This window comes from Podarcis filfolensis (assembly GCF_964270895.1).
Source record: "Podarcis filfolensis genome assembly, chromosome: 3".
NCBI classification, from domain to species: Eukaryota; Metazoa; Chordata; class Lepidosauria; order Squamata; family Lacertidae; genus Podarcis; species Podarcis filfolensis.
The window spans coordinates 103489874-103509921 of NC_139606.1; the positions used below are offsets into that span (position 1 = coordinate 103489874).

At 45.3% G+C, this 20048-nt stretch overlaps 1 protein-coding gene across 1 annotated transcript in view; it reads right to left on the bottom strand.

The window, feature by feature from the left end:
* Positions 1–396: 396 nt before the first annotated feature.
* The window catches only part of LOC310758444 (cullin-9-like), a 54169-nt gene continuing 34517 nt past the window's right edge, over positions 397–20048 (bottom strand). Inside the window, exons 23-41 of the mRNA XM_083604696.1 lie at positions 19435–19617; positions 18911–19068; positions 18205–18445; positions 17878–18052; positions 17340–17485; positions 14822–14930; positions 13713–13909; positions 13354–13625; positions 11117–11480; positions 10065–10205; positions 7597–7761; positions 7326–7489; positions 6575–6668; positions 5996–6070; positions 5506–5616; positions 4595–4712; positions 3577–3710; positions 3356–3447; positions 397–1895 (exon numbers count right to left, since the gene is read on the bottom strand). Of these exons, the coding sequence (XP_083460822.1) occupies positions 1688–1895; positions 3356–3447; positions 3577–3710; positions 4595–4712; positions 5506–5616; positions 5996–6070; positions 6575–6668; positions 7326–7489; positions 7597–7761; positions 10065–10205; positions 11117–11480; positions 13354–13625; positions 13713–13909; positions 14822–14930; positions 17340–17485; positions 17878–18052; positions 18205–18445; positions 18911–19068; positions 19435–19617 (3147 nt within the window). The 3' untranslated portion in view covers positions 397–1687. The remainder of the gene's footprint in view (positions 1896–3355; positions 3448–3576; positions 3711–4594; positions 4713–5505; positions 5617–5995; positions 6071–6574; positions 6669–7325; positions 7490–7596; positions 7762–10064; positions 10206–11116; positions 11481–13353; positions 13626–13712; positions 13910–14821; positions 14931–17339; positions 17486–17877; positions 18053–18204; positions 18446–18910; positions 19069–19434; positions 19618–20048) is intronic.

Below are 20048 nucleotides of genomic sequence, written 5' to 3' on the forward strand. Positions count from 1 at the left end.
GTTCACCAGTCACAGAGGCGGGGGAATAGATAGGGTGATGAGTGAGGCTGGTGGCAAGGTTAATTAATTCTGGAACTATGGGGCATGGAAAAGCAAGACGCAAACACTGCATTAAAAAAACCCAAAACCTTGTACTAAAAAGCCCGCTCACGTGACTGAGACTACTGCACAAATGTTATGCACAGCTTTTGTAGCTTACATGACTGAGACTAATTGACAAATGTTTGGAGTTTTGATTTTTTTTTTAAATAAAAAACACCCTTGATGTTACCAATAAGACATAGGGATTCTCCTGCAGCAGCACTGCATTTCTCCTATCCTCTATTTTAGCCATAAGCGACAGGAATTGGGAAAGTGTGGGAAACAGGATAGAGAACCACACTAAAAAGATGGTAATAAAAGAAAAAAACTGTTTATTACATAAACAGGTGGTGTATAATCTTGTTGTTTCAGGATTCTTTTTGATTTTCAAGAAAAGATAAAGCATAATAATCTGAACAATTTCAGCTTCTTCATATATATATATGTGTATATATATATATATTTATTATATATATATGAACCCTCTGAACCTCTACATCCTGCAGAATTCCTATCTGAAGGAAGAGAAGACGATTCCAATGACAAAGGGAAAAAAAACACAACCCCACAGAAAACTGACCTCTCAACGAAAGAGGTACACTCAAAACCATGTCCATTCAAGAGTGCTGGCAACCCACAGAACTACCTGTCAGACTCAGAGCAGGGCACTTGAGCTCTATTTCAAAAAAATTCTTTAACTATTTCACGAGCTCTCATCTCCAAACACACCCAATGACCTAAATTACCTTCTCTCTAGTTAGAACATTCCTCCCTGGTCACTCAATCCAGCAGAGAGCTTTTCGCTGCAAAGGAGTGAACAACTCCGTCCCTAGTTTTTAGACGTGTGCTAGAACAGAAATGAGAATCGCCTTGGCAGACAGAGGCCCTTAAGAAATACTTTGTGTGTCCATGTGTGGTGGGTGCACATTCCATGTCTTTACCCCACAGGGAACATCACTACTGAGAACCAAAAGCCACCGGGCTAAAAAGCTGGCACTCAAGGCTGTGTCACTACGATTCCTGGGCCATTCGCCATTGTCAGGCTAGATTATGAAATCAAGTAGGTTTTGCCAAGGCTGGATTCCTGGGTGATAGCAGCAAGTGTGGAAAGAAGATATAGGAAATACAGGCAAGAGTGGTGTGCAACTTTTCACATGGACATAAATGGCATGTGGTGTGCCCTGAATCTCTCAAGGTTGAAGCCTGTAATGGGACGAGATAATGGCTGGACCTGTTGCTAGACTGGTACTTGGGTTTCATTCCCCAAAGAAGAGCATGGGAAAAAAGCTCACAGATGACAAAGAACACACCCTCCCCACCACTGCTTGTGCCAAGAGCTGATGAAGTTCCTATGTAACCGGGCACAGCAGCCCTGCAAGTTGTACCAAGAGAGTCACAACCAGCCATCTCAAAGAGGAAAGCACCTTTTTGTTGTAAACTACCATACAAACTCCCGCCTGACTGAAATCTAGTTCTCCTTGCTGTCCTTGGACTATGACAGAAGCAGAGCAGAGAGTGCAGCCGGGACAAGGCTGTCTGAGTGACAGGCAATGTTTTACTCCAGGATTCTCTGGTGTGAATTTGGGGTGCCAGGAGGCCAACTCTACTAATAAGCGTCGTCAAAAAAGAAAGAATCCCTCTCCAGATTCTCCGATTCATCATCGTAAGAAATATTGTCATCATCGAGATCTTCGTCATCGTACTCCTCCTGCCACTCGGGGACGTATTCTTCATCTTCATCTTCGTCGTCGTCCTCTTCCTCTTTGCCACCATCATCTGTGTCGGCTGAATCGGATGCCTCGTCGAAAACAAGCCTAGGCAGAAACAAACCCTTGTAGTCAGTGCGCCTTGCACATTTTGAGCCAACAACCAGGAGAAACGCTATAAACACAACAGAAGATTGGCTAAGACCTAACAGAACTCAACTACTGTTGGGAGTTTCAGGGAAACGTGATTGGACTTCTGAACATCTGGCAATCCTGGGTTTGGACTGCTACCACCGTTCCAGCAAGAACTGGATAAATTGTGTATTTATATCATTGTAATTGCTGCTTCTGCTTTGCTTTTATCTGCACCTTGTATTCTTTGTTCACAATTGTATTTCTTGGTTTTAATTTACATTACTGTACCCCACCCTGGTATTGTACTTTGAAGGAACGTGGGTTTAAAGTATTGTAATTTTTAAAAAATACATACAATATTACAACTGCTAATACCTCAGGGGATGGCACATTCAGAGCCTTAACTGGCTCACAAGAGCCCCTCACCTGGTCCATCAGGCCACAGATTAAGAGTAGCCCAAATGACAACCTGTCTAGCTCACTGTGCAAAAAGAAAATTAAAGTGTGCAGGAAGAAAAGGGCGTGTTAAATTGTTCAGTCTCCTGTATGCTCAGATTAGGCAATAACTCTAGATATGTTGTACCTCACTAAGAATGCAAAACTCACATTTTGTCTAAAATGTATAACCTGTTATTAGAATGGGAAACAAAAGACGAGCTAGTTAAAGCTTCAGTGACACACTGGGCAAGAAATACAGGACACAACATAGATTTTAACCTCTGGGAGAAACTTTGGAAAAGCGACTTGAAATTGACAGCACGTGATTCTTTGAAAGAGAATTATGTGAAAATGATCCAAAGATGGTATCTAACTCCGAGTAGGCTTGCTAAGAATGACAAGACAGAATCAGATAAGTGCTGGAAGTGTAAAGAGGTGGAGGGAATGTTCTTTCATATGTGGTGGACATGTAAAAAGGTAAAAGAGTATTGGGAAATGATTTATAATGAACTGGGGGGGGGGATGTTTAAAATTACTTTCCCCGCAAAACCAGAGTCCTTTCTGCTGGGGATAACTCAGACTAAAATCCCCAGGTGTCAGAAAAGGTGATTAATGTATGCAACAACTGCAGCCTGTGTTTTTTTCACCCAAAAAATGGAAGGTGAGGTCCCAACTAAAGAAGATGGGCAACTTAAGTTGAAAATGCTGGCAGCATTAAGATGAATTCAACAGAGTAAATAATTTTTGATGGATGTAATAGTGGAAAACCGATTGGAACAGTTACTGTAAAATATGCAGGGATGTAAGATATGCAAAATGAACCATGGAAGGAGGAGAAGGGAAGTCATTGGATATGTTAAAGTATGTAAAATGTTTATCTGAAATTGTAAAACAGGAAATTTAATAAAATTGAGAGTGAGAGAAAGAGGGAGGGAGAGAATGCAAAACCCACCATCTAGTCCTACTGCCCATGTCACCCCTGCAAGAAAACTCACTCTTTATAAGTAGGCGTGGCATTAGGCACATTGGATAACTTCATCTCCCTCTGTTCAGAGCCTTGTCGGGTTTGGAATCCCACACGGAAGTCCTGTCAGGATATAATGAAAGGTCAGAAAATGTCACTGGCAGCCCCTCCGAAACAAACTGCACCACAGCATTCCCCATTCTGCTACACTACTGGACAGAACACATTCCTGGTCAAGTCAATAGCTGTTACCTGTGTGGCATGCTGCAGAATTGCTAGGAGTCGTTCTTGGATCCTGCGCACCAGCTCTAGACCTGTATTAAAATGCTCGGCTTTGAGCAGCCGAATCGAAGAGGCAAGATCCTGGCACTGCAGCAACATCTCTTCTGAAATACAAGGATCAAAACAACGTGAGCCTTCAGGCTGCAGGCTGAGTAGTAGCAACCGAAAGGGTACAGCTGACTCAGCTAATCTATCCTACAAAGTTGCAGGCAGCTAGAGAAGTTTCATTCTGCCTCACTTGAAACGAATTTCAGGTCAGAAGAGGAATGGGAAAAAGGTTGGTGGAGATTCCTTTTCGTTCCGGTTTTTCTCGTTTGGATACTGAGCACTTATCCATATGCATACAGAAAGGCACTCAAACTGTGTTGGTTTTTTAACAGTATTTGTCCTCTCCTCTCATTTTGCCTGTTATAGGGTAAAACTAGAGGGGGGTTTAGTGGGGAAAGGGACTGATGAAGGAATGGGGCAGGAGTCACTATGCCTACTACCTAGCCCCACATCTAGACAAGTATATGACACACCTACTTGAATGCTGTGCACTGGAGCACAAGGCCACAGCTGGCACCTCTGAACACAGAGGAAAGGAGGAAGAGACACATATTGCTCTGGCCCCAAGCACTTCTTTTAACTACTTTTCATTGATACATTACTTAATTATTGCTTATCACACTGGGGGGGGGGGTTAAATAAAAGGGCAAAATTCTGGGCAGGCCCAAGTGTCATGACAGAACTAACAGCGTGGACTGTGTGTTATTGCAAGAGAATTATAGCTTTGATTTTATTTTTTTAAATTACATAAGCTTTTAGTCATATTTAGAAGAATCATGGAGTGAAAGTCAGGCATCTGGATGAGAGCTACCCAGGTGGTTGCAATGAGGAAATGCTCTCTTGCCTTTCCTGATAATCTAGCCTCTAATTCTTTGAACCTGTATTTAAAGTCAATAGCAGCCAGCATCTTGGGAACACGGTCCCATTCACTTCTACTCACCCAAAAGGATTTGCAGAGCATTGGTGTGCAGCTCCAGGTTCTCTGATTGTTGCTCCATGATGTCAATCTTTTCAGTGTCCTGGTTATAGTAGCTGTACACACAGGAGTAAGCCAGCACCTAAGAGAGAGCACATTAACATACATATTACAGGCAGCTGGTTTTCTCCCCACACTTTCCAGGCACAGCTTCCTAATGGAGAGCCGTTTTTCCTTCTCTGTGCTATTTCTGGCAGAGTTATGGCTAGAATGGAGCCTCCGTTTCTGGGCACATGTCTAGAACAGCATAGGCAACTCAGAAAACAATCTGGAGCTAGCAAGATCGTAAATCAAAGCAAGAACTAAACCTTTATCTGCACAAGGACCTTTGTTGAAAGCCAGGACAGATTCCAAGAGCCTCTGGGAGACATCTGAAATACACCTTCTGCACTGTAAGAATCAGTGCAGGTATAGAGTTAGCATATTAAATACTGCATGGCTTCAAGAAGAAAATATTTGTCTCAAATGGATGCACTGACCAGGGCTTCACCATTTTTACTAGCCTTGCTGGCCAAGTCAAAAACTATAGTCACCAGATGCCACCAGAATTTCCCAAAGGAAGAGAGGGGATAGCATGCGGTGTTGGGCTTCCAGCACCTTTGGACAGCAGCCCTTATTTCCACCCACCACCCTGAATAATAAATCTTCTAAGACTTTGTTGCGCTCAGGCACTCGCCTCTCCTATCCCTCCAAAATACAGTCCTTTCATTGATCTGAATGTTGTGGATCCGCTTGGGGTTGTATTTTCTTAATGGGTTTAAACTGTATTGCAGAAAGAGGACGAAGGAACTGCAGCAGAAGAAAGTCAAAAAGAAGAGCGGCAGACATGCATCCATGTGCGTCCCTCCTCCTCTTTCTCAGATTAATGCACTTACTTTCCGCGCTTGTTCCAGCATTTTGCAGGTGTCAACGACAAACGTCAAGGACCGAATCTGTGGCACATCACTGACAGTGGAAACCCTATTTCGCAAGTTCATGGCAAATTCCTGCAATGAAAAGGAAGAGTCTTAGCAATCCTGTCTATTCAGGAAGAACTCTTCTTATCTGCAGACATGAGACCAGTCTTCCTCTCAAGGCACTGATTTACAACCAAACTATTACGGCCACCAATCCCGTTTCTTCACAGGAAGCAATCTTTCGGACTAGAGATGTTAGATTTGGCAAGCTGGCCAAGTGTTACTATTCCAGACAGGCAGACACAAATTCTGTGTGACAGAAGCCCAAGTGGTTTTCATGGCCAATTTCTACCACTAATACTAGAACCAGCTGCCTATGAAGTATTCTTGGATGGTAAACTTGATGAAGAGCAGACACCGGGGCTGGATTATGTTCCTTGTCCCCGAAGTACAGGGGAGCGATCCTCACCCTTGCTTGATGATGGAAGGTACACCTTTCATTATAGTCTTGGAAACGCTTCTCCTGTCGAGCTGCTTTGCTCACCTGAGGGAGGGAAGCAGGAAATAAGTTACCTGGAGTTATTATTATTTATTAAATTTCTAAATCACCCTTCATCAAGAGGATCACAGGGCTGTTTACAATATAACACAAATACACAACGCAGTAACAAAACAAGACCCCTCAACAGTTTAAAAGGCAGATTGTCTGATTAGCCAAAGGCCTGGGAGGAATATTTCTGCCTGACACCTAAATATTTGTAAAGAAGGCGCCAGGTGAGCCTCCCTGCTGGGAGCATTCCACAAACGGGGAGCCACCAAAGAAAAGTCCCCTTCTCGTGTTGCCGCCCTCCGGACCTCTTGTGGAGGAGGCACACAAAGAAGGGCCTCACATGATGATCACAGGGTCAGGGTCAGTTTGAAAGGAGACAAGGCGGTCTTTAATGTTGGATTTTAAATTGTTGTAACCTTAGGCTTAAGGGCAAGTGATGAATTTAAACAAATAAATAACGCAGCACCAGACACAAAGTATGCCCTGTTCTAAACTCACCATAGCGGAACAATTGTAATAGTCCTTGTGGGTTGGTTTCCAAGGCTTCAGGCAGCGCCAGCAAAATCCATGGTTACATTTGGCACAAGTCATACTGCGTGGAACAGAAATAATTCCCATTAGTTCAAGCATAAGGTGTGGCCAGAAAATTAATTCCTGATGGTCAGATCAGGTCTTCTTCTTGGCCTGCCTTCTCTTCCTTGGCTGCACTGGGATAGCTGTGCGGGGGTAAGCAAGCTTGGCTGTGAATCCTGGAAGACCTACTCCCAGCCTTGCAGAGCTTTCCCACATGACCTGGGAGGGCAGGGCCATGAATGACTCCAGCTACAAAAGTTGAGGCTGCTAAACAGACTCTTGGGCTGGGTTATTGTTTAGGGCATTTTGTTGTGTGCGGGGTTGCTGCTGTTACCGATATTAAATTTCTGTATCTTTATTTCATTTATACCTTCCCCATACGATTTATGTGGAAATTGTTCTGTTTGGTTGTGTATTCTTTGATGTTTTATTTATTCTTTGTGACTATTTTTGTTCTTGCAATTATGTAGGGGCTATTTTCATGTTAAAACCACACTCAAGGCAGCTTACAACTATGGAAAGGTAGCATACAAATAAAAGTATGCATGTTATGTACAACTAAGGCGGCATCAGACAAGAAGCCAAAGAAAGTTTGGGGACACCTCCCATGCAATCCAAGTTTGTATCATTCTTCTGCCCTCTAACTAAATAAGCTAATAAACAAAGAGGCACTCACTGCAGACAGCCCTCATTTTTCTCTATTTGAGCTTGGCAGCTTGGGCAGCGCTTGGAGATGAGTTTGGCCAGGTGCTTGCTTTGGGCTTCCACGGTCATCCCTTCATAAAACCCACCGTCATCCATCCACTGGGACATATGGCTGCAGCTGGCAGGATAATGAGCCTGCAAGAAATTACAGAGCCCGAGCTGACTTGGGAGGGCAAAAAACCCAGGATAAAAGTCCTGTGAGGAGACAGGTGCATTTCCTCCATGGCTCATCTCAGCCTTACCTCTGGGAAATTGCAGTTGAAGCAGGAGATCCAAGAGCACTTTGAGCAGGCTTCTCCACAGCCAAGACCTTCCTTGCAGAGGATCTGATCGCAACCTTGGGGGTTGGTACACCAGGTCAGGTTCGAGCAGCATTCAACATAACCCCTCAGGAGCGCTTTCTCATACTGCAGAAAAGAAACACACAAGTGGCAGTTCTGGAGATTTTGCGCAATTAGCAGTTAAAGAAAGCTAAAGGGACCCCTGACTATTAGGTCCAGTCATGGACGACTCTGGGGTTGCGGCGCTCATCTCACTTTATTGTCCGAGGGAGCTGGAGTACAGCTTCCGGGTCATGTGGCCAGCATGACTAAGCCACTTCTGGCGAGCCAGAGCAGCACACAGAAACGCTGTTTACCTTCCCGCCGGAGCGGTACCTATTTATCTACTTGCACTTTGATGGGCTTTTGAACTGCTAGGTTGGCAGGAGCTGGGACTGAACAACGGGAGCTCATCCCGTCAAAGGGATTCAAACCACAAGGGATTGTAATCGGCAAGTCCTAGGCTCTGTGGTTTAACCCACAGCGCCACGGTGATTAATCTCGTGCCAGATTTAGAGCAACTTTCTGGGACTATGAACTGCTGACCAAAAAAATACAAAGTGATCTTCAACAATAGTTTTTCCTCAGACTTTCAAAGGATAAGGGATAATCGCCACCTTTAAAAAGAATGTGTTACCTAGGTTTCTCAGTTTAATCATAATAGTCCAATTGCTACAGGAGGCGTTAGTGTCATGGCAAAAGTATTAATTAATATTAGGCAGAACAATAAGCCGCCCAGAATATCTACTATGGTCTTATGGAAAGGCCAACCCTTCTGAATTTTGCAATGTACTATTATGTTTCTCAGCTAAACACTGTAAGAAGCTTGGTCGTCTTCTGAAGAAGTTAAAAACTGAGCAGAAGGATTTTTGATTCAGTTAAAGTAATTGACATTATCCTAACATGATCATAGGCTTCAACTCATTATTGAAGAGCAGGAAGGTGTCACTCTTAGGATTTCTTGAACTGTATCTCCAGTTTCAACAAAAATATTCTATACCCCGAAGGATAGCTGAGGTGAAGACCACCAAAGACTTCCTTCAGAAGATAGCTTCTGTCTAACATAATTCCAAGGTTTTAGTTTGAGATGTATATTGGCCAATAAATGCTGAAGATGCAAGATGTTCTATCAACCTGAGTTAATCAGGTATATGAGTACAAAACTTAAATGTGACCTCCTTGACATATCATAGACAGGATTATATGTATTCTAAAACTCCACGATCACATAATGCAAGTCTAAAAATAGATACTGGACTGGGTATGCTGAAAATCTCAGCTTTAGTGTTTTTTTCAAAATGTTTCAAGCACTTAAAGGGCTTGAGAGTGCGGAGGGCTCCACAATGCCTAGTGACCTAGCAGAACTGAAATAAGGAAGTGTGCTCAGCACAATTTCCAGTGATCAGGAGGTGGGGTTTCCAAACATCCCTCCTGATAAGCACAATCAGAATAGTACAGTACAAGCAAATATGGCAATCTGCAGAATTTGTTTTTTTAAAAATCAGATTCAAGTATTCTTAGAGCACGCACACAAAATTAATGATGCAGAAGTCGGATGCAATCCTATTAATGAACCTGAAGGAAGTGAAACACAACTTATCCCAGTTCCCTATTAAAGTGGAACCAGGCATTCACTAAGTCAGTCCATGAGACCTGTACAGTAGAACCTCGAGTTGCGTACGTAATCTGTCCCGGAGGCATGTCCACAACTTGAAGAGTTTGCATTCAGAAGTGCTGTGTCTGCGCACGCGCGCAGCACAATTTAGCTCTTCTGTGCATGCGTGAGCGGCGAACTCAGAAGCAACCTGTTCCAGTCCTTCCAGGTTGCCGCGGGAAGCAACTTGAAAAGACGTAACCTGAAGCGAAAGCAACATGAGGTATGACTGTACAAACAGGTGCCTGCAGGGCAGACAGGTCAAAACGTCTCAAGCAAATGAGATACAGCGGTACCTTGGGTTACATACGCTTCAGGTTACAGACTCCGCTAACCCAGAAATAGTACCTCAGGTTAAGAACTTTGCTTCAGGATAAGAACAGAAATCATGGTTCGGCGGTGCAGCAGCAGCAAGAGACCCCATTAGCTAAAGTGGTATCTCAGGTTAAGAACAGTTTCAGGTTAAGAACGGATCTCCGGAACGAATTAAGTACTTAACCTGAGGTACCACTGTATTCTACAAGATGGACAACGGAGAAATCTTAGCAAGCAATATGCTGAGTAATGGGAGAGTTAGCATACCTGGAATTAAATGGATTAACGGCTTGACCTATTACCCAGATCCCAGGCTATAGGACACAACAGGTGTTCTCTCATAAGGAAAAGATGAAGCTCCCGCCTAGTGTGTAGAAGGTTTTGATAGACTGAGTTTGTGCGTCAAAAGCCCTGTGCCTACCTTGGCAATGACCTCCTTGGAGGAAATGATAGAGCGGATAAAGGCAGTAGTCGGCTGCGCAGGGCAGTCAGTTATGGGACATGTACAATTCAGAATCAGGTTCTGTTCAATCCGAGTTGTCAAGTATTCATTCCAGCAGGACTAATTGAAGAAGAAAAAATGAGAGGGAAGAAAACATGGGATCTAGAGATCTGTGGTGTTAACAACACAGGCAGCAGTGCCCCAAGTCACCCACAAGGGGGAGTGTTTTGGGAATTTACACCAAAACCAATAGGACTACAGTGGTACCTTGGTTCTCAAACGCCCTGGTTCTCAAACGCCGAAAACCCAGAATTAAGTGTTCCGGTTTTTGAATGTTGTTTGGAAGCCAAACGTCCAATGCGGCTGTTGGCTATCTTTTCTGGGGCACCTGCACCAATCAGAAGCTGCGCCTTTGTTTTCGAACATTTCAGAAGTCAAACGGACTTCTGGAACAGATTAAGTTTGGTGCTTTTGTTTTTGCTATTTATTTTGTGTTTTTGTGGCTTTTCCAGTTAATTTGTTTTTGTGACTGTGTGGAACCCAGTTCAGCTACTGATTGATTGTGTGACTGCAGAAATGGATAAAAGCCCCCCATTCAAATAATGACTATCATCAGTGCAGGTAAGGAAAAAAATATTTTAATTTTTATCATCTACAATACTGTCTTATTTATTTTATAGTGCAGTACTTTGATTATTGCTTTCATTCTATGGATCAATGGTCTCATCAGATAGTAAAATTCATGTTAAATCGCTGTTTTAGGGGTTGTTTTTAAAAGCCTGGAGCGGAATAATCCGTTTTGCATTACTTTTTATGGGAAAGCGTGCCTTGGTTTTGGAACGCTTTGGTTTTGGAACGGACTTCCGGAACGGATTAAGTTTGAGAACCAAGGTACCACTGTAATGGGACAAGGATGGGACACTCAATGTCAAAAAGCAACAATATTCTATCGGGGATCTGAATTAAGACAAGAATGGCGAGAGTGAAAGCAGATACCTGCCGTCAGGACAGTAAGGGAAGCCGGACCTCACCTTGCAGCAGTAGTGCATGCAGCAGAGAACAGGTGGGTTGTCATCTTGACCCAGCAGATTCACGCAGACTGGACAGTGAGTGACAGGGCTTGATGGCTCCTGGGGGTTTCGCACTTGCATCCCTGAGGAGAACAGGAGCACCTCTGGATCCTCTGTGTAGCGCTGAATCAGAACATCCACGTTCCATTTACAGTGTATAAGCAGGTGCTGGGCTACATCTGCTGTCACGCTCAGGGTATCTGAGACCCTCTGCACCGTCTGGTTCATCAGCACCCCAACTTCGTCTTGGCTCATTGTGCGCCCCATGGGCAGCAACACCGTCTCCATAAGAACCTGTTCTGTGCCGAGGCCAAAGGCATCTAACCTGAAGGCAAGAACGGCCATATCACAACAAGTAGTACGACTCATAGGGACACAGGTGGCGCTGTGGGTTAAACCACAGAGCCTAGGACTTGCCGATCAGAAGGTTGGCAGTTCGAATCCCTGCGATAGGGTGAGCTCCCGTTGCTCGGTCCCAGCTCCTGCCAACCTAGCAGTTTGAAAGCATGTCAAAGTGCAAGTAGATAAATAGGTACCGCTCCGGCGGGAAGGTAAATGGCATTTCCGTGTGCTGCTCTGGTTTGCCAGAAGCGGCTTAGTCATGCTGGCCACATGACCTGGAAGCTGTACGCTGGCTCCCTCGGCCAATAAAGCGAGATGAGCGCCGCAACCCCAGAGTCGGCCACAACTGGACCTAATGGTCAGGGGTCCCTTCACCTTTACCTTTAGTACGACTCATGCAACACATTGACGACTAATATACACACAATAATTACCAAAATAATTACACATTCTTTATCAACCTTCTGAGACAAATACAAAACCTTATGCAAAGCCACAGAGACTTGCAAACTACCCAACCTAAGATGAACTTATAATGTCTGATTTCAATAGATTTTTCAAATGCTTAACTCAGTCTTTTGTTTTCTTTTTCTTTTTAGGTAAGTGCATGAAGAAACCAACAAACAACAAGTAGACAGGCAGGCTCCTACACCCCTGCTATGTGACATGTTAAAATGAAACGTCTGGAGAGAGGGAATTAACACCAATAAAGGAGGAATGGCAGATGAAAATGATGGGAATATGTCAAATCAGCAAATTTAACTAATGAAGTAAGAGATCAGGAAGATCAGAGTATTTAAGGAAGAGTGGGAAATGTTTGCAGAGTATGTGTAGGGAAGTTTTTAAGGTCTAATGTTTTATCGTGTTTTTAATATTCTGTTGGGAGCTGCCCAGAGTGGCTAGGGAAGCCCAGCCAGATGGGCAGGGTATAAAATAATAAATTGTTATTATATTATTCAGTGCTTTTTTTCGGGGGCCGCCGCCGCCGCAGGAGTACGCATACCCCTAAACATTTTGTGAATCTTTGTACTTTTGTCTATTTACTGTATTTATTTCCCCCAATATGAACTGTAAAATGGTGATTTTCTTGAGTCAAAATGAGAGTAACCCTAAACATTTTTTTTAGAAAAAAAGCACTGGTATTATTATGAAGAATAATGTTAAACAGGTTAAAACGTTAGCAGGGTTGGAGTAAATCCAACAGTTTAAAGTATATAAAGATATGATGAGGAGGGAAGAGAACAAAACATATGGAGAAATCAGAATATGCAGTCATTTAATGGGTAAATATATAGAACCACGAAAGGATGGGGAAGGGAAGTCGATGATCATGACTGTATGAGTAAATTGAATGGAATATGGAAAATGGATTGGCTCCCAGTACGTTTCTGAGCACAATTCAAAGTGTTGGTGCTGTCCTTTAAAGCCCTAAACGGCCTCGGTCCTGTATACCTGAAGGAGCGTCTCCACCCCCATCGTTCAGCCCGGACACTGAGATCCAGCACTGCGGGCCTTCTGGCAGTTCCCTCACTGTGAGAAGTGAGATTACAGGGAACCAGACAGAGGGCCTTTTCGGTAGTGGCGCCCGCTCTGTGGAACGCCCTCCCTTCAGATGTGAAGGAAATAAGCAACTATCTTATCTTTCAAAGACATCTGAAGGCAGCCCTGTTTAGGGAAGTTTTTAATATTTAATGCTGTATTGTTTTTAACACTCGATTGGAGCTGCCCAGAGTGGCTGGGGAAACTCAGCCAGATGGGTGGGGTATAAATAATAAATAATTATTTATTATTTATTATTATTATTATTATTATTGAAAAAAGTATTAATTTAAAAACAAAACAAAAAAGCTCGTTACCTGAAAGGCAATTTGTTGCCAGGGTCTGTCCCAGAAGAAGCCTTGGCCTTTTGGCAATCGGTGCTCTGGAAGATGAGCTGAGCTTGGCCCCGGTGAGGTGTGGTGGGCTCAGCACAGATGTACTCCAGCAGCTGCGGGTTCTCTTCCTGGCGCAGGATGTAGCCCTGGCTCAGCAAGTGCAGGATGCAGGACAGGACATCCGTGCTGCTGCAGCAGAAGCTCAAGAATTTCAGAGCTGAGCCAGACTCCCATTTCTGGCAGGCATCGATCACCTGGGAGAGGCAAGAGGAATGAGTTAGTCCCTGCGCTTCGCCTACCAGTCGGACTGCGCTGCAAGGCCCCGTCCCTGAGTTCCATACCTTGAACACCAGGTTGTCAATGTGTATCTCTTTCTCTTCTTTCAAGATCTGGATAAGGAGGCAGCAGATGATGTTCCTCTTCCTTTCCAGAGCGCTGCCCTCGTTCTCTTCCACATTCAAGTAGGTCTGCTTGGGCAACAGCCACAGGCGCTGGCCGGACATCTGGCTCAGCGTCCCTTCATTCAGCCTCAAGACATCTATATAATTATAATAATAATTTATTATTTATACCCCACCTATCTGGCTGGGTTTTCTCAGCCACTCTGGGCGGCTTCCAACAAAATATTAAAGGTACAATAAAAGAATACGGGGCTTCAATTCACGGCACAGGTTTCCCCTCTTGCGATGCCAACCGGAAGAGCTCTCCTCATCTGCACCATCCAACATGGCAAACTTAAGTGCTGCATGGCAGGAGGTGGAAGTCAAAATCCCACCCACACTGCTAGGCTAGCTTCCCAAGGGAATCAAGGTCCTTTCCTTCCAGGGTGGATTTGATTTAAATCAAATAAATTTAAAGCATTATCTAAATCACGATTTAAATCTCTTTTTTTTACAGAAAGACTCATTCTTGCTGATATAATCTTAATATATACAACCAGAGGAAGGTTTCATTTTTGGAAGAATAAATTTTCAGAGTAGTTTTTACAGTTATATCAAAAATTACTGATTTAGTTATACTATTAGAAATACACTGACAGATAATTATGAGATTATTGTGAGGTTTAGTAAGTTAACTGTTTATATTTGGACTTTTCTGCGGTACTTTATTGGAAGGAGAAAAATAATCATTTCCTTAATAACAATTTATTTAACTAAAACAATAACACTGCAGCATATGTATCCATGTTTGTTAACTGATGTGGTTAAATGATTTAAAAAACAACACCACCTTAGACTGAGTTTTAGAACACATGAAAAACTTAAAACAAATCCTTATTTCCTGATGAATAGCCTTTGGACTACAATGTAACTTAAACAGAAAACTATCTTTAGAAATATTTTTCCTCCAAAGGCATTTTATTTTAAAAATCCAGTTTAAATTAAAAAAAAATCCGATTTTTAAAATTTTTATCCACCCTGTTTCCTCCTCCTCTGAACCCCATACTTACTCTGACTCTGGGTCAGGATCCCATTCTCGTTTGTTAGAGGTTTCAGCGCATGGTGCAGGAGGACGGGGGAAAGATCCGTGGCTTGTAACAGCGTGTCCACCGAAACCTCCTAGGAAAATTAAGGGGGGGGGGTATGGAAATGAAGGTAAGTACACAGAGGAAAAGGGAGAAGCAAAGAAATACTGGGGCATCTAGACTTTCGGCCCCAGAGTTCTTGCAAGGAATTCTGCAAATGCAATAAAAGAAAACCCACTTTTTAGGGTGGAACCCTTATGTCAGTGGAGAAGCTTCCAAGGCCCACATGCTAATGAAGGGGGGCCTAGAGGCAAAAGCAGGCAGAACAATGAGTGTACATTTTACCTTTGAACAGTAAGCTACTTTCTACACATTATACTTCTGGGAAATGATATACAGTGGTACCTTGGTTCTCAAAAGCTTTGGTTCTCAAACTCTGAAAACCTGGAAGTAAGTGTTCCAGTTTTCCAACGTTTTTCGGAAGCCAAACATCCAATGCAGCTGTCGGCTATTGTTTCTGGGGCACCTGCACCATCAGAAGCTGCAGTTTGGTTTTTGAACATTTCAGGAGTCAAACGGATTAAGTTTGGCGCTTTTGTTTTTGCTATTTATTTTGCGTTTTTGTGGCTTTTTCGGTTAATTTTTTGTGTGTGACTGTGTGGAACCCAGTTCAGCTACTGATTGATTGACTGTGTGACAGCGGAAATGGATAAAAGCCCCCCATCCAAACAACAACTATCATCAGTGCAGGTAAGAAAAAGAATAAATTTTAATTTTTATCATCTACATGTCTTATTTATTTTATAGTACAGTACATTGATTATTGCTTTCATTTTATGGATCAATGTTCTCATTAGATAGTAAAATTCATGTTAAATTGCTGTTTTAGGGGTTGTTTTTAAACGTCTGGAATGGATTAATTCATTTTGCATTACTTTCCATGGGAATGCGTGCCTTGGTTTTGGAACACTTTGGTTTTGGAATGGACTTCCAGAATAGATTAAGTTTGAGAACTAAGGTACCACTGTACAATGAACTGGGGGGAAATGTTGAAAATATAATTTCCTAAGAAACCAGAAGCTTTTCTTTTAGGTATAATAGGACCAGAGATCCCAAAGGATCAGACGAAACTATTTATGTACACGACCACGGCTGTGCGTACTCTGCTAGCCCAAAAATGGAAAGATGGTACAACGCCAACTAAAGACGAGTGGCAGGCAAAATTGATGAACTATGCTGAGATGGCAAAACTTATGGGAAGAATTAGAAACCAGGAAGAGGAGGTCTTTAAATAAAGAATGGGGAAAGTTTGTAACTTATTTGAAAAGCTATTGTAAACAATTACATACATTGGCAGGATTGACAGAAAACTTGTAGTAAAAATTTGAACTATGGATTGACAAAGGATTTATAAAAATGGGAGTAATGAAAGAAATGCAGAGGGGAAAATTATTACATTAAGAAATACAACGGGGGGGGGGGCAAAAGGGATTATATGCTCATACATTTAATTCATTTGTTTATGTAAAATAGAAAATGCAAAAATAAAACTTATATGTAAAAGAAGAAGAATGGGTTCCAGCCACACACAAAAACATTTGGGACCACTGAGGGGGGGGTGGCCTCGGGAAACGTTCTGAGGACTAGACCGCTGTATTTGGCCCCTGGGTTTCAGGGTCCCCTGCCTTAGGCCATCATGCTGGTCTGTTTGTGGAGTTCCCAGGGAAGAAGAAGAAGAGCTCACAAGCAAAGAGATGCCCAGTACAATGAAGGAAGACTCAGCCCAGGTCGCCCCATGATTGCAGCACCATTGCAAAGCATGGAGTAATGTTTCCAAGCCCGAAACTGCAGTCCTGAGACTCTGGTGCAAAGGATTCTTGGCTGTCTCAGAATATGTAACCTTAAGATCTCACCAATTCTGTAGGTCTTAATATTTTCACTGAATTCGGGCAACAACTGCCTGCAGCAGCTCAATTCTCAGCAACAGGATCCAGAAGCCACCTACAACCTGAATCAGATAAGCTATCTGGCTGAACACAGGTTGGTGAACACCCTCCACCTTGGTAGCTCAGTCGGTAGAGACACTTAATCTCAGGGTCATGGGTTCGAGTCCCATGCTGGGCAAAAGATTCCTGCATTGCAGGGGGTTGGACTAGATGACCCTTGAGGTTCTTCCAGCTCTACAATTCTATAATCTAGTGCCATTGATCTAATTCCACCCCAAACTTCCCACCATCCCCACTCTAGTCATGCACAAAAGATCCTTGTTCTATGACAAAAGGCAGGCTAAACGGATCTGCAGAGTAAGCTCCCAAAAGAGCACATCCAGCATTTGCTTAGCAGGGGCTGGGTCCCAGCGAGGATCCTTCGGATCTGCAAGGATCAGTTCCCATCCTGCAGGACTTTCCAACTCTGCTGTGCAAAATTCAGAGGGTGACTGCTTCTAAGTCACAGAAGATGCCCAGCTGATGGCAAACAAGTGGGGATGAAGGGAGTCTCAGACCTCGGCGGTGTTGAAGCAGAGGAGGATGTACATCTGCAGGGTGGAGACGTGCAGGAGGCAGCCCTGGTACTCCAGCTCCGCGTGGCCCAGCCACGTCCACTGCAAACGCCGCGGCTTGGTGTGCTCCAGCCCAAAGCGGCTCTGACCTGAGAAAGACAAAGGCAACGGTCAGGGAGAAATACTGCAGCAAGACGGGCAACACTCTCTCTGCCTCTCTGCTCAAGGACAGGAGATCACAATACCGGGGTTGGAGAAGCATGAGCAAAACACAAATCTTGTTTTTTTAAATTGTCTCATCCCACGTTCCATAGATTAGCCAGATTTCTCAAAGATTATGAACCTCTTAACGCTGCCTCTCTCAAAGTATGGTTTGAAGACTCACAGCTCCCCATGAAGGTTTGTATCATTTCTTTACAGAAAGTTCAGTCTTGGGTAAAAGTGGGGTCCACCTGCCCCCCAAAACTCAGCCTGAGGGAGGCAGGGACGACTGCAAGGAAGGAGCTGCTCACGCTGGGCTCAAGAACAGCCTGGCACTCACTCTGGGTGTAGAAGTCAGCAAACTTGCTCAAGTGCTGACTGAGGGATTCTGGGAAGAACCTGGCAGGATCCTCCAGGTAGCAGAACGAGGAGATGGTCCAGCAGCGTGGAGACAGCGCCAGCACCTTCACCTCGGCCTCTTCCTCCCGAGAGAACAGCTGCTGCGCCTCCACCATCTGGGGAAATATAGGAGGTTTGTGGCTTTGGCGGACAGTGGGGCTCCCCAAGCAGTGTCAATGGAGGAAAGAAAGGCCTTGCAGGCAGAGGACCTCCTGCGTGGTCCACAGGGATGGGGCTCTGCCCTGCTGGCCCCTCCTTCGCCTCTCACCTCTCCTTCCTCCATCTCCTCCTCCGCCTCCCAGTTCCCGTCCTGGTCGAGTTCCAGCAGGTGCTTGTCGAGCTGCTCCAGCTGGAAGAGGTGGAACTGCTGCTGCTGCTCCTCCAGCTCACTCAGGTTCTTCAGCATCTGCTGGGGGAAGCGGTTGGGGAAGCAGAGCCCAATGTGCTCCACCACTGCACACTCCAGCCACGTCTTGCCCTGAGACAGGAGCCGGTCTCCCAGGTAGTACCTGCGCAAGCAGAGAGGGCAGACCCATCAGCCCAGACCCCCCTCGTCCCTCCGGCAGGGCAGGCCAGGCCAGCCCCATGTACAAGAGACCCACAGACGGAAGGAAGGAACCCAGCAGCTGAACTGGCGCTCTCAAGTCCTCCTTCCCCACGGAAGTGCCAGGAACAGGCTGCACCACTTCCTGCCCGACGCCTGCGCCGTCTCCCAGAACAACGTGATAAGCAGCTCCTTGGGAACATGGGAAGCTTCCTTGGACTGAGCCAGGTCCCTTGGTCCCTCCAGCTCAGCACTGTCCACACTGACTGGCAGTGGCTCCAGGACTTCAGGCAGGAATATCTCCCTCCTTCCTGGAGACTGAACCCAAAACCTTCTGCCTGTACAGCAGCTGCTCTCTCCCCTGACCTCTGGCCCTTCCCTCCCCTCCCCAGTACGATTCCGCATATCTGCCCCACGAAGGTCTCCTCACCGGTAGAAGTGCTCAAAGGTGTTGGCCAACTCCAGGCCTGCCAGGAAGAGGACGGGCTCCAGGCTCTGCTGCAGGCGCCGCAAAGTCTCCACGTTGCCAGAGTCCGCCCAGCACTCCTGGATCCACCGGTCGATGTAGCGGGCAAACTGCTCACTCACCTGTTGGCCACAGAGCAAGAGGCACCAGTTGAAGCCGGGAGAAGAAACAGGTGGAGCTTCCATGAAGGGAGAGGGGAGGCGAGGGGGGGCGGAGGGGATTCCTCCCTCCAGACCAGCAGCAACGCCTCCAGGGAAGGGGATGGACAGGACATCTGGGGAAGATCCCAGAAGGGGAGGCTGGCTGCTCTGTGATCAGGCCAGGGGAGCCAAGCAGGCTCTGAGATGAGGCCACGTTTGACATCCCTGGAACTGCAAGGGGCAAGGCCAGGCTGCCTGCAGAGCCGGGGGGGATGTCAGAGGGACAGTTCTTGCAAATGAGCTCCTCCATGACTAGGCCGTGTCCCCCACCCTTGCGCCCTTACTCACATGCATGGCTGTCAGGAAGGAGAGCTGCAGCAGACCCCCAGAGAAGCCGTGGCACAGGGCCAGCATGAAGGACATCTGCTGCCCAAAGAGCTCCTCCATGGCGGTGCGGAGGCGCAGGTAGGTGTTGCAGTAGCGCTCCACAAAGTCCGGGGCCTGCCAGGAGGACTCCAGGAACAGCTTCACCTGGGCAGAGGGACGGCAGGAGCACAACAGGGTCAGAGCAACCACACGCCCTTCTCTGGCTCCCTGGGGCCTGCCTGGAAGACTTCCTGCGGGCAGGGATGCCTGGCTGGTTGCCTGTTCTGGGTAGCGTTAAACACCCTTTATCTCAACTTTTGATTGGCTGTCAGTCGTCAGGAAAGTCTGTGCACGTGACTGGAACTGGGGCAGAAGTGTCAAAATCAGAACGAGGCTCCCACCCAATTTAGCAGCACCACGTAGAGCTTGGAGCCAGGAAACCCCCTTTCCTGGGAGAGGCTGATCCACAGCTCTCCCCAAGGCTGCCTTCCCAGTAACTCCTTAATAGGCAGGGAAGCAGCTGCATGCAGACACAGTGAGAACAACGCAGCAGGACTAGTGAATGGTCTGCCATGGAAGACGTGGCCAGGAAGACA